General features: G+C 37.3%; 1 protein-coding gene across 2 annotated transcripts in view; it reads right to left on the bottom strand.

Moving 5' to 3' along the window:
• The window catches only part of TTC7B (tetratricopeptide repeat domain 7B), an 840,626-nt gene that overhangs the window by 189,856 nt on the left and 635,245 nt on the right, over positions 1–15,525 (bottom strand). For both annotated transcript variants that reach the window (XM_053697563.1, XM_053697564.1), the window contains exon 16: positions 12,950–13,066. In XM_053697563.1, the coding sequence (XP_053553538.1) occupies positions 12,950–13,066 (117 nt within the window). The remainder of the gene's footprint in view (positions 1–12,949; positions 13,067–15,525) is intronic.

Raw genomic sequence — 15,525 nt, 5'->3', positions numbered from 1 at the left:
TTAGTTACTTCTGCTAAGATCATAGAAATCACAGGCAGATTCTTCTTCTAATGCTGCCTGAGATGAAACAGTACACTCCGGGACCATTTAAAAATAACAAACTTTTGATTGAAGTTAAAAAACTAACTATAATATACCACTCTCCTCTTACTACGTCCATCTTTGTTGAGAGTTGCAAGAGAATGATTGGATATGACAGTGAGGGGAGGAGCTATATAGCAGCTCTGCTGTGGGTGATCCTCTTGCAACTTCCTGTTGGGAAGGAGAATATCCCACAAGTAATGGATGATCCGTGGACTGGATACACTTAACAAGAGAAAAGAAGGTTGATTCATGGAACAAACCTTCTACGGAAGTGGTGAGAACAACTACAGTAGAGGAATTCATGAATGTATATGAGGTTATTCAGAATATTACCTAAGCCAGAACATCTTATATGATCATAGACAGAGTAGACACGCCTTTTTGAATTTAATGTCCTGTTTTGTTAAAGTTTTTTTTCATACTTAATGTGATATCATATTAGGTACTAAAGGAAATAACTCTTTAGAGTAGGTAGATAGTCTTAGTGATTTTCTCCCTTTTTTCTTCTATAAACACCTCTTCATGATGGATTTATTTCACATTTAGCAAAGCAAGGACCAACACTAAAATATGGAGACGGCCAGGAGTAAGAATGTGCATATAGGTATCTGGTCAGATCTTCATACACCACCACTTGGGTAGGAACAGATTGATTGAACATCTACCACTATTTACAACTGCTGGAATAGCACGTTTACCCTGTAATTAATCTTTAAAAAGAATTGAGGTGTTTCAGGTAAGCAGTTACCTTACTGAATCCATACAGGACGCAGAAGATCCTATTAATAGGCTTACCTGGGCACACATATTGAAGGTTGGTTATGTTAACAAAAGTCATTAGTTTGGGTTAAAATAATTTGTTTGAACTTTCTACATCTATACAGAGTGACAGCCTTGGCAGATTTGGGCTACTTGTTTTTAGACTCCGTTTTCTAGTTGCTGGGACCCAAGGTTATGGTCACAGGTGTTCTGCCCAGAGACATTCACCCAGATTTATCCTGAGCTCCTTACTTGTCATCTCAACGTAACAGAAATTACAATACAGATCATTGTGATACATCATAAATCCTTACCTTTTTAAAAGATTCACAGTCACTATTCGCCTAGATTTAGAGTTCTGCGTTAGCCGTCAAAAGCAGCGTTAAGGGGTCCCAACGCTGCTTTTTACCGCCCACTGGTATTTAGAGTTAGTCAGGAAAGGGTCTAACGCTCACATCCAAGCCGCGACTTTTCCATACCGCAGATCCCCTTACGCCAATTGCGTATCCTATCTTTTCAATGGGATCTTCCTAACGCCGGTATTTAGAGTCTTGGCTGAAGTGAGCGTTAGAACTCTAACGACAAAACTACAGCCACAGAAAAAAGTCAGGAGTTAAGAGCTTTATGGGCTAACGCCGGATTATAAAGCTCTTAACTACTGTGCTCTTACGTACACTAACTTTATTAGAGTGGCGGCCCTCCCACATCGCCGCCACTCGAATACATTTTTTTAACCCCTAATCTGCCAACCGCACACCGCCGCCACATACATTATCCCTATGTACCCCTAATCTGCTGCCCCTAACATCGCCGACACCTACATAATATTTATTAACCCCTAATCTGACCCCCCAACATCGCCGCTACCTTACCTACACTTATTAACCCCTAATCTGCCGACCGTACCTCGCCGCCACTATAATAAATGTATTAACCCCTAAACCGCCGCATTCCCACCTCAAACACCCTATAATAAATAGTATTAACCCCTAATCTGCCCTCCCTAACATCTTTGACACCTAACTTCAAGTATTAACCCCTAATCTGCCGACCGGACCTCGCCGCTACTCTAATAAATGTATTAACCCCTAAAGCTAAGTCTAACCCTAACACCCCCATAAGTTAAATATAATTTTTATCGAACGAAATAAATTAAATCTTATTAAATAAATTATTCCTATTTAAAGCTAAATACTTCCCTGTAAAATAAATCCTAATATAGCCACAATATAACGAATAATTATATTGTAGCTATTTTAGGATTTATATTTATTTTACAGGCAACTTTGTATTTATTTTAACTAGGTACAATAGCTATTAAATAGTTATTTACTATTTAATAGCTACCTAGTTAAAATAATAACAAAATTACTTGTAAAATAAATCCTAACCAAAGTTACAATTAAATCTAACACTACACTATCAATAAATAAATTAACTAAACTACCTACAATTACCTACAATTAAATCAACTAAACTTAATTACAAAAAAACAAACACTAAATTACAAAAAATAAAAAAAGATTACAAGAATTTTAAACTAATTACACCTACTCTAAGCCCCCTAAAAAAATAACAAAGCCCCCCAAAATAAAAAAATGCCCTACCCTATTCTAAAATAAAAAGTTAACAGCTCTATTACCTTACCAGCCCTTAAAAGGGCTTTTTGCGGGGCATGCCCCAAAGAAATCAGCTCTTTTGCCTGTAAAAAAAAAAACATACAATACCCCCCCCCCAAAATTGCAACCCACCACCCACGTACCCCTAATCTAAGCCACCCAAACCCCCCTTAAAAAACCTAACACTAAGTCCCTGAAGATCTCCCTACCTTGTATTCACCCAGGCGGGTATAACCGATCCGTCCAGAAGAGGTCCTCCAGAGGGTCCGAAGTCTTCATCCTATCCGGCCAGAAGAGGTCCTCCAGAGGCTCGGAAATCTTCATCCAGGCGGCATCTTCTATCTTCTTCCATCCGGAGCGGGTCCATCTTGAAGCAGCCGGCGCGGATCCATCCTCTTCTAACGACGTCCTAAGTCCGAATGAAGGTTCCTTTCAATGACGTCATCCAAGATGGCGTCTCTCGAATTCCGATTGGCTGATAGGATTCTATCAGCCAATCGGAATTAAGGTAGGAAAAATCTGATTGGCTGATTGAATCAGCCAATCAGATTCAAGTTCAATCGGATTGGCTGATCCAATCAGCCAATCAGATTTTTCCGACCTTAATTCCGATTGGCTGATAGAATCCTATCAGCCAATCGGAATTCGAGGGACGCCATCTTGGATGACGTCATTTAAAGGAACTTTCCTTCGGACTTAGGACGTCGTTAGAAGAGGATGGATTCGCGCCGGCTGCTTCAAGATGGACCCGCTCCGCTCCGGATGGAAGAAGATAGAAGATGCCGCCTGGATGAAGACTTCCGAGCCTCTGGAGGACCTCTTCTGGCCAGATAGGATGAAGACTTCGGACCCTCTGGAGGACCTCTTCTGGACGGATCGGTGATACCCGGCTGGGTGAATACAAGGTAGGGAGATTGGGTTAGATTAGGGGTATGTGGGTGGTGGGTTGTAATGTTGGGGGGGTATTGTATATTTTTTTTTACAGGCAAAAGAGCTGATTTCTTTGGGGCATGCCCCGCAAAAAGCCCTTTTAAGGGCTGGTAAGGTAATAGAGCTGTTAACTTTTTATTTTAGAATAGGGTAGGGCATTTTTTTTATTTTGGGGGGCTTTGTTATTTTTTTAGGGGGCTTAGAGTAGGTGTAATTAGTTTAAAATTCTTGTAATCTTTTTTTATTTTTTTGTAATTTAGTTTAGTTGATTTAATTGTAGGTAGTTTAGTTAATTTATTTATTGATAGTGTAGTGTTAGGTTTAATTGTAAGGATTTATTTTACAGGCAATTTTGTTATTATTTTAACTAGGTAGCTATTAAATAGTAAATAACTATTTAATAGCTATTGTACCTAGTTAAAATAAATACAAAGTTGCCTGTAAAATAAATATAAATCCTAAAATAGCTACAATATAATTATTTGTTATATTGTAGCTATATTAGGATTTATTTTACAGGGAAGTATTTAGCTTTAAATAGGAATAATTTATTTAATAAGATTTAATTTATTTCGTTCGATAAAAATTATATTTAACTTAGGGTGGTGTTAGTGTTAGGGTTAGACTTAGCTTTTGGGGTTAATACATTTATTAGAGTAGCGGCGAGGTCCGGTCGGCAGATTAGGGGTTAATACTTGAAGTTAGGTGTCAAAGATGTTAGGGAGGGCAGATTAGGGGTTAACACTATTTATTATAGGGTTTTTGAAGCGGGAGTGCGGCGGTTTAGGGGTTAATACATTTATTATAGTGGCGGTGAGGTCCGGTCGGCAGATTAGGGGTTAATAAGTGTAGGTAAGGTAGCGGCGACGTTGGGGGGCAGATTAGGGGTTAATAATTATAATGTAGGTGTCGGCGACGTTGGGGACAGCAGATTAGGGGTTCATAGGGATAAATGTAGGTTGCGAGGGTGTCCGGAGCGGCAGATTAGGGGTTAATTGTATAATGCAGGTGTCAGCGATAGCGGGGGCGGCAGATTAGGGGTTAATAAGTGTAAGGTTAGGGGTGTTTAGACTCGGGGTTCATGTTAGGGTGTTAGGTGCAGACCTAGGAAGTGTTTCCCCATAGGAAACAATGGGGCTGCGTTAGGAGCTTAACGCTGCTTTTTTGCAGGTGTTAGTTTTTTTTTGCAGCTCAAACTGCCCCATTGTTTCCTATGGGGAAATCGTGCACAAGCACGTTTTTCAAGCTGGCCGCTACCGTAAGCAACGCTGGTATTTAGAGTTGAAGTGGCGGTAAATTATGCTCTACGCTCCCTTTTTGGAGCCTAACGCAGCCCTTCAGAGAACTCTAAATACCAGCGTTATTTAAAAGTTGCGGGGGGAAAAAACACGCATAGCTAACACACCCCTTTGGCCGCAAAACTCTAAATCTAGCCGTTAGTGTTTTATTTTTTTTTACAGCTCTAGACGCCACTAAAAAATATTTGGGTTGCTCAATTAAAAATAATATTAATTATAACATCAGTCTCCTAATAATTAATTTCAAGCTTTACAACACAACATGCTGTTAAATAGTTGATTTTAAATGTATGTATTATTTCCTTTTTAATTTAGAAGATTTTTTTTTTCTTAATTAGCAATCTGTAATCAACAGTTTTCTGAAACATGCTAAATTCTTTATTCCTATTAACGCTGGTGAAAGACCTTCATTTGTGTGAATTAAGATAGTATTTTTCCAGAACTGTATATGTAGTATGATTTAATTAATGATTTCTTAACTATAATTCTGGTTTACAGTTCCTTTTAATTTCCAGACTTTTTTTTTATGTTAGGACTAAATAAAAAGAAGGTAAGAGATACCGGGCTAATAATTCAGACAGATTATTACATGTAATAAAGGATTTGCAAGTCAAAGTCAGATGTACAATATTTGTCAAAGTAAAAAGAGCATTTACTTCCTGTAAAACAAATTAATCACACTCTGCAGAATGTCCTTATTAAACAATGACCCAACAAACATCCTAGCATGAAGCAGTGCACTGCGTGAAGCACATAAGTATGCTGTCACCGTGCTTTTTGCATTATATAATTCTCAGTACACATATACAAAAAACAAAAAAAACTATTGAAGCTTTATTTACCAGAATGTGACTTTAAAGTTTTAAATCTACTAAACTGCAATGTTACTACTGGCTCAGAACAATTTGTCATTTGCAAGAATACTGCAGAGCTAGCACAGTCTACAAGTCTCTTAAAACTGCCTCTACTTATCAGAAACAAAGCACAGAATAAAACATGGCATCAGAGGCAAGCTAAGGCAGAGCACCCAGACACGTATACTGCCATTTCTAACAGCATTGATTTCTTGCTTCCTTCTGGATTTGATGTCACAGCACAACAGCAAATGAACAGCACATTGCACTGTGATCAACATGCGCTGCTGTATGGGCAAAATATTGTAAAGAGGGAGAGAGAGAAATAGAACTTTGAGGAAGGGGAGAGATTAAATATTTTGTGCAATAGGAGAAAATATTGTGGGGTGGAAAAGCTGAAACAGTGTAAGAAAAGGGAGAGAGGAAATATTGTGAGGAGGAGTTATTTTGTACTTAAACAGGGGACACGTAAAAAACAATTTATGTAAGAACTTACCTGATAAATTCATTTCTTTCATATTGGCAAGAGTCCATGAGCTAGTGACGTGTGGGATATACAATCCTACCAGGAGGGGCAAAGTTTCCCAAACCTCAAAATGCCTATAAATACACCCCTCACCACACCTACAATTCAGTTTAACAAATAGCCAAGTGGTGGGGTGAAAAAGAAAGGAGTAAAGCATCAACAAAGGATTTTTTTTTAATTAATTGAATTAATTGTGCTTTATACAAAAAAATCATAACCACCATAAAAAGGGTGGGCCTCATGGACTCTTGCTAATATGAAAGAAATTAATTTATCAGGTAAATTACTTAAATTATGTTTTCTTTCATGTAATTGGCAAGAGTCCATGAGCTAGTGACGTATGGGATAGAAATACCCAAGATGTGGAACTCCACACAAGAGTCACTAGAGAGGGAGGGATAAGAATAATAACAGCCATTTTCCGCTGAGAAAATTAAATCCACAACCAGAAAAATAAGTTTTTCTCATAAATGAAAGAAAAAAAACTTAAAACATAAGCAGAGGAATCAAACTGAAACTGCTGCCTGAAGAACTTTTCTACTAAAAACTGCTTCAGAGGAAGCAAATACATTAAAACAGTAGAATTCAGTAAATGCAAAGAAGACCAAGTTGCTGCTTTGCAAATCTGATCAACTGAAGCTTCATTCTTAAAAGCCCACGAAGTGGAGACTGATCAAGTAGAATGAGCTGTAATTCTCTGAGGCGGGGCCTGACCCGACTCCAAATAAGCCTGATGAATCAAAAGCTTTAACCAAGATGCCAAGGAAATGGCAGAAGCCGTCTGACCTTTCCTAGAACCAGAAAAGATAACAAATAGACTAGAAGACTTCCTGAAATCTTTAGTAGCTTCAACATAATATTTCAAAGCTCTTACCACATCCAAAGAATGCAAGGATGTCTCCAAAGAATTCTTAGGATTAGGACACAAAGAAGGGACAACAATTTCTCTATTAATGTTGTTAGAATTCACAACCTTAGGTAAGAATTTAAATGAAGTCCGCAAAAAATGTCTTATCCGGATGGAAAATCAGAAAAGGAGATTCACAAGAAAGAGCAGATAATTCAGAAACTCTTCTAGCAGAAGAGATGGCCAAAAGGAACAACACTTTCCAAGAAAGTAGTTTAAGGTCTAAAGAATGCATAGGCTCAAAAGAAGGAGCCTTTAAAGCCTTCAAAACCAAATTAAGACTCCAAGGAGGAGAGATTGATTTAATGACAGGCTTAATATGGACCAAAGCCTGTACAAAACAGTGAATATCAGGAAGCTTAGCAATCTTTCTGTGAAATAAAACAGAAAAAGAAGAGATTTGTCCCTTTAAGGAACTTGGAGATAAACCCTAATCCAAACCATCCTGAAGAAACTTTAAAATTCTAGGAATTCTAAAAGAATGCCAGGAGAATTTATGAGAAGAACACCATGAAATATAAGTCTTCCAAACTTGATAATAAATCTTCCTAGAAACAGATTTACGAGCCTGTAACATAGTATTAGTCAGAGAAACCTCTATGACTAAGCACTAGGCGTTCAATTTCCATACCCTCAAATTTAATGATTTGAGATCCTGATGGAAAAAACGGACCTTGAGACAGAAGGTCTGGCCTTAATGGAAGTGGCTAAGGTTGGCAACTGGACATCCGGACAAGATCCGCATACCAAAACCTGTGAGGCCATGCTGGAGCTACCAGCAACACAAACGATTGTTCCATGATGATTTTGGAGATCACTTTTGGAAGAAGAACTAGAGACGTGAAAATATAAGCAGGTTGGTAACACCAAGGAACTGATAACGCATCCACCGCTTCCGTCTGAGGGTCCCTGGGCCTGGACAGGTACCTGGGAAGTTTATTGTTTAGATAAGAAGCCATCAGATCTATTTCTGGAAGACCCCACATCTAAACAATCTGAGAAAACACATCTGGATGGAGCGACCACTCCCCCGGATGTAAAGTCTGACGGCTGTGATAATCCGCTTCCCAATTGTCTATACTTGGGATATGAACGGCAGAAATTTGACAGGAGCTGGATTCCGCCCAAGCAAGTATCCGAGATACTTCTTTCATGGCTTGGGGACTGCGAGTCCCACCCTGATGATTGACATATGCCACAGTTGTGATATTGTCTGTCTGAAAACAAATGAACGGTTCTCTCTTCAAAAGAGGCCACACCTGAAGAGCCCTGAAGATAGCACGGAGTTCTAAAATATTGATTGGTAACCTCGCCTCTTGAGGTTTCCAAACCCCTTGTGCTGTCGGAGATCCCCAGACAGCTCCCCAACCTGAAAGACTTGCATCTGTTGTGATCACAGTCCAGGTTGAACGAACAAAAGGGGCCCCTTGAACTATACGATGGTGATCTAACCACCAAGTCAGAGAGAGTCGAACATTGGTATTTAAGGATATTAATTGTGATATCTTGTATAATCCCTGCACCATTGGTTCAGCATACAAAGCTGGAGAGGTCTCATATGAAAACGAGCAAAGGGGATCACGTCCAATGCTGCAGTCATGAGACCTAAAACTTCCATGCACATAGCCACTGAAGGGAATGACTGAGACTGAAGGTTCGACAAGCTGAAACCAATTTTAATCGTCACTTGTCTGTTAGAGATAGAGTCATGGACACTGAATCTATCTGGAAACCTAAAAAGGTGACCCTTGTCTGAGGAATCAAAGAACCATTTGGTAAATTGATCCTCCAACCATGTCTTTGAAGAAACAACACTAGTTGATTTGTGTGAGATTCTGCAGAATGTAAAGACTGAGCTAGTACCAAGATATCGTCCAAATAAGGAAATACTGCATTACTCCGTTCTCTAATTACAGAGAGTAGGGCACCGAGAACCTTCGAAAAGATTCTTGGAGCTGTCGCTAGGCCAAACGGAAGATCAACAAATTGGTAATGCTCGTCTAGAAAAGAGAATCTCAGAAACTGATAATGGTCTGGATGAATCAGAATATGAAGATATGCACCCTGTAAGTCTATTGTGGACATATAATGCCCTTGCTGAACAAAAGGCAGAACAGTCCTTATAGTCACCATTTTGAAAGTTGGCACTCTTACATAACGATTCAAAATTTTCAGATCCAGAACTGGTCTGAATGAATTTTCTTTCTTTGGGACAATGAATAGATTTGAATAAAACCCCAGACCCTGTTCCTGAAACGGAACTGGTATGATTACCCCTGAAAGCTCCAGGTCTGAAACACACTTCAGAAAAGCTTGAGTCTTCAGAAAAGCTTGATGCGTGAGAGAAAAAACCTTCTCACAGGAGGTCTTACTCTGAATCCTATTCGGTACCCTTGAGAGACAATACTCTGAATCCTTAGATTTTGGACAGAATCTGCCCAAATGTTTTGGAAGAATCTTAATCTGCCTCCTACCAGCTGAGCTGGAATGAGGGACGCACCTTCATGCAGACTTGGGGGCTGGCTTTGGCTTCTTAAACAGTTTGGATTACTCCAACTTGAAGAAGGTTTCCAATTGGAACCAGATTCTTTTGGGGCAGGATTGAGTTTCTGTTCCTTATTTTGTTGAAAGGAACGAAAACAGTAAGAAGCTTTAGATTTACCCTTAGGTCTTTTATCCTGAGGCAAAAAACTCCCTTCCCCCAGTGACAGTTTAAATAATTGAATCCAACTGAGAACCAAATATCTTATTACCTTGGAAAGAAAGAGATAGTAATCTAGACTTAGATACCATGTCAGCATTCCAATATTTAAGCCACAAAGCTCTTCTAGCTAAAATAGCTAAAGACATAGATTTAACATCAATTTTGATTATAACAAAAATAGCATCACAAATAAAATGATTAGCATGTTGAAGCAAGCGAACAATGCTAGACAAATCAAGATCCATTTCCTGTTGCGCTAAACTTTCCAACCAAAAAGTTGATGCAGCTGCAACATCAGCCATAGAAATGGCAGGCCTGAGGATATGACCAGAATATAAATAAGCTTTCCTTAGGTAAGATTCAAGTTTCCTATCTAAAGGGTCTTTAAAAGAAGTACTATCTTCCATAGGAATAGTAGTAAGTTTAGCAAGAGTATAAATAGCCCCATCAACTTTGGAGATCTTTTCCCAAAACTCCAATCTAACTGCTGGCAAAGGATACGATTTTTGAAACCTTGAAGAAGGAATAAAAGAAGTACCAGGCCTATTCCATAATCTAAGGGAGTGCATGGAAAAGCCCACTACGGAAATCTTTGCAGATCTTCCCCACTATTCACTGCACATACAGGATTGCCATGACATACTTTGCTGTGTAGTGCTGTCTTTTGTGTAAATAATGTTATTATATGCGACCAGTGAATCTGGAAATTGTTCTTATTTTTTTTGTGTTAATCTACTATGCCAGTGTAAATTACTTTACTATTTCAATTTCAGATAGTGTTACTCGCAGAAAGTTATTCTATTTTTTTTTTTTGTATAGGTGGAAAACAGAACAAAATTGCTGTCATCCTGACTCTAGGCTACCTCAATATTGCTTGGTTTTATTGGCTGTGACTGTAGTGCATAATCATTTATATTTTTTATAATTAAATAATAATTATTTTATGTAATTATAAAATATATATTATATTATTTTATTATATTATATTATTTTATGTAATTATAATATATATATATATAAATATATATATATATATATATATATATAATGTATAAGTAATGTAAATAAATTAAAAAGAAAAGAAACATCTCCATAATGTCCCTTTAAATTTTTATAAAAAGCAACTACGGGCACTTAAAAGTATGGAATATATTTGGCATATATCCTCAGAAAGGTTTAGGGTGTTTTGTATGCCCAAAAGAAATAGCAGCGGTCATCCCATCAATTAATCTGAAAAAATAACTGTTTTATGTCAATTTCTTCTCATTCCTAGTAGAAGCATATCATTGCTGGTTGGGAGTTGTCATCTGTCCACTGGAGTAGGTAGAAGTACCCACCCCCCGCACATACCACTCTGTTTCTGTTGGAGTCATGCATAACCAAGTGAGAACCAATATGATGAAATGAAAGAGAAAGCTAGTTGACCCCAAAATGATTCTGAGAGGCAAAGGCACAAATAAAAAAAATGCCAAAAACACTGAACTGGTAAAATACAGGCAAAGAATGCAATGAAGACAACGGGCTGCCTGTTAACTGTTACATTGGGGCTTAATGATGGCAACCCCATAAAGCTGCAACTACCCAAGTATAAAAATGTCTTCTTCATAATGACTTTTTCATAAGCCTTCAGGATCACAGAGCGAATTCAATTTGATGAATACACTCTACAAACTTTTTAGCCCATTTATATCACCAGAATTGGGGGGGGGGGGGGAGCAGATTCCTGATTCTCTTAGTAGTTTCAAAAAAAATCTGAAAGCTCTATCAACAAACTAGAAGCTTGTTTATATGAACTGGAAAGAATGAATGATTGAAGACACCATGAATGAGTAAAGTTCCAAGAAGAAACAAACTTTTGCATAAATGTTCTAAAAACCACCTTAGCCTGATTGAAAATCAGATAAGGATGTTATGGCAAGCTATGGACAAGGTCATTAGCAGTAAAGTCTTAACAAAAGCTAAAAAAAAACAAATAAATATATATGCTATTCTAAAAAGTTTTAAAGAAAACATGTAATCACATACAGTAATGCAAAAGAAATACAAAAAGCTCAAACCTGCAATTTCAGAGAGGTAATATAAAACACCATCTCCATAGAAATTTGGAAAATATCAAAAATCTGTGAAAAAGATATTAACCCATAAAGGAAATTTGTGTCTTACACCTACAGTATATTAGGCTCAAAAACCTTGCAAAATGCCTTAGCTGTTACACGTTTATGGGCCTTCAAATAAAAGTAAAAGCTTATCTGAGAAATATTTACCCATTGAAATATAGATTCAATAACCAAGCAATCAGTGGAAGCACTTTTAGGTCTTGGTAAATGAATGGGCTCTGAGGAGAAAAAAAAATTGGGGACCTCAGGAAAAAGTCAATACTATATCCTGATAGAAGAACTAAATCTGAAAAAAATATCTGTATATGCAGCCACCTTTATGTTTTCCAACAGAATACAAACACGATATTCATACAGAAGAGAGGGTCTTTAGGGTCAGAAACAATGCTCTGAGCTCTAAAACATTTAATAGGCCTTATCCTTGAGCTGATCAAAACCCTGCCACAACCTAAAAGATTGGCACCTCTGGAGATAACAGCCCATTTTAACTGTAGAGAGAAAATCTCAGACATGTCTAGGTAAGTTTGCTTTATTTTCAACAAGACGCTCATCTACAAGGGTTTCATGTAAAATGATGCAAACAGATTTATCTCCAAAATGTCTGCCATTAAATCCATTACCACCATGCAATCCTTTGTATAAAGAATCTACATGTGCTAGAGATCCCAGACCTCTTACAGAGGGTACAAGACAGAGAAGAGTATAACCAGAAGCCACATATTATAAATCCACAATTGTACAATTGCAGTAGGTGATATTTCTTTCCTAATTTCTAGATAAAAAAAAAAAACAGGAACAGTGATAAGAGGACATCTATGCACCAGTACTAATAGGGTTATTGAAGAGTGGGAGAAGCATCTTATTATATGATAAAAAAAGATGTGTACAAAATACGTTACATATTTATAAACTCTATGTTTTTTGTATCCTAAACCTTCATAACACAGAAATGGAAATCAATTTTGAAAAATGTTATATATATTAGAAACTTTTGGTTACATCCTTGAAACTGGGAAGTCCAACAAGTAGTATAGCCAAATATGGTTTGAGAACAAACAAATATTTTTATATATATAAATATTAAATAATACAACTTTTAACAAGAATACATCACAATAGTATGCGCCCATTCAATGTGGCTCCAGGCTTACCTTGGATTGGTTAGATTATAGCAGGACTTCCAAATCTGCAGCATATGTTTGCACGTCAGTAGAGCTTCGTCAGGACCCCGACATAAAGACTCTAATTTCACTTTTGTAAACAGCAATCTAAGACAAAAACACCCAGAATATGGTAAATACAGCTATGATGGCAAACTTTATAGCACAGAAATTGTGACAAGTTATTTCTAATGAGAAGTGTGGAAAACATATTTAATGCTCTGAAAGAAACAGATTTATTAATTGTCAAGATAATTAAAAGAGCACAGTCAATCACAAGCTTTATTTAACATAGTTTAAATGTATAATTGTTATCATTTGTAGACAGCACATAGCTTATATATTTGAAAAAAAAGCAAAATACCTGATTTTAATACTTCTATGCTGCATTTTTCTGAGTATCATAACCGCTCTGCAGCAGACTGGAATGATGTACACATAGCTATAGTGTGTTCAATGTCTAAACTCCCCAACCAAATAATACATTGTATTATTATACGAGGAGAGTTTAAAGTAAATGTAAAGTTGAATGAATGAATGCCCGATTTTTAGAAATACTATTAAAAACAGGGTCACTTTCATTCATTAAAATTAACATTGAAGCATTTTTTTAAATACTTACCTTGTTCTTTAGGAAAACCAGACTGGTGATCGTCCACCCGCTTCTCCTGCTGTACTTAGCATATCAATGACGGAACCGGCTTCCTCCAATCGTCGTGTGGCTTCACAAGCTTGACGCCTTGGGGTGCTCGCAACGATTGAAGGAAGCCGGTTTTGTCATTGAGGTGCTAAGTACAGCAGGAGCTGGGGGCCAAGGATTGCCAGTCTAGTTTTCCTAAAGAAAAAGTTAAGTATTTTAGAAAAATGCTTCAATGTAAATTTTAATGAATAAAAGTGCCCCTGTTTTTAATAGTATTTTTAAAAAACCGGGCACTCATTTATTCAAATTTACATTCACTTTAATTTTGGAATTTCCATGCTTTTTTATATTTAAGTGGGAACTTAAACTCTGTCATGTAAGTTTTATTTTGCCATTGATTTGTGTTGTGTATGTGTATATTGTAGTAGTAGGCGTAATATGACTAATGTGTTATACTGGGCTTTTGTATGTGTGTATGTAGGGGCCGAATTATTAAGACCGCTGCTCCTGAAAGGGACAGTCAACACCAGAATTTTTGTTGTTTAAAAAGATAGATAATCCCTTTATTAACCATTCCCCAGTTTTGCAAAACCAACACAGTTATATTAATACACTTTTTACTTCTGTGACTAACTTGTATCTAAGCATCTTCTGACCGCCCCTAATCACATGACTTTTAGTTATTATCTATTGACTTGCATTTTAGCCAATTAGTGCAGTGTCTGCCACTAGCCACGAGCATGATCACAATGCTATCTATATGGCCTACATGAGCTTGCTCTCCCCTGCTGTGAAAAGTAAATAAAATAGAGGCGGCCTTCAAGGGCTTAGAAATTATCATATGAGCCTTCCTAGGTTTGCTTTCAACTAGAATACCAAGAGAACAAAGCAAAATTGTTTATAAAAGTAAATTGGAAAGTTGTTTAAAATTACATGTCCTATTTGAAAAATGAAATTTTTTTTGGACTTGACTGTCCCTTTAACTCATCAGCCACCTCTGAGGTCGCAGATAGCCATCATGCAGATCGGATACGATCGGGATGATTGACACCCCTGCTAGCGGCCGATTGGCCGCAAATCCGCAGGGGGCAGAATTGCACAAGCATGCTGTCGGCATTTATCTATGTGGGGCGTACATGATCCACAATAGCGGATCATGTCCGCCCGCACATTGTTAAATCGGCCCCATAGTCTTCTACAGATAGCTGCAGGTACAGACTTCTAGGACTATAATTCCCAGTGTTCTGCTGCCAAATGCTGTTACTGAGCATGTCTTAACTTATATATTAGACTTGCATGTTGCTGCAATCAAACAAAATAAGCACCTAATAGACAATACAATCTATCTGCATGCCAAATTCATAAAGATTGGTGCAAACGTTTTAGCTATAGATTTGGCTAATTGTTTTTTATGTTAAGATATATGTAAAAGTAATTTATTTAAAAATGCTTAAAAGGACATTTAGCGCCGATTGCTTTTGTGTAATAATTGTGTTTGTCACACATACACTCCCTATAAAAGTAAAAAATAATTTATGTAAGAACTTACCTGATAAATTAATTTCTTTCATATTGGCAAGAGTCCATGAGCTAGAGACATATGGGATAGTAATACCCAAGATGTGGAACTCCACAGAAGAGTCACTAGAGAGGGAGGGATAAGAATAATAACAGCCATTTTCCGCTGAAAAAATTAATCCACAACCAAAAAAAGTTTTTTTCTCACAGTTGAAAAGAAAAAAACTTAAACATAAGCAGAGGAATCAAACTAAAACAGCTGCCTGAAGAACTTTTCTACCAAAAACTTCTTCCGAAGAAGCGAATACATCAAAATGGTAGAATTTAGTAAATGTATGCAAAGAAGACCAAGTTGCTGCTTTGCAAATCTGATCAACTGAAGCTTCATTCTTAAAAGCCCACAAAGTGG

Source organism: Bombina bombina, chromosome 1 (assembly GCF_027579735.1).
Source record: "Bombina bombina isolate aBomBom1 chromosome 1, aBomBom1.pri, whole genome shotgun sequence".
NCBI lineage: Eukaryota > Metazoa > Chordata > Amphibia > Anura > Bombinatoridae > Bombina > Bombina bombina.
The sequence above is the reverse complement of the archived record's forward strand: the minus strand, read 5'-3'. Positions and strand labels throughout refer to the sequence as shown.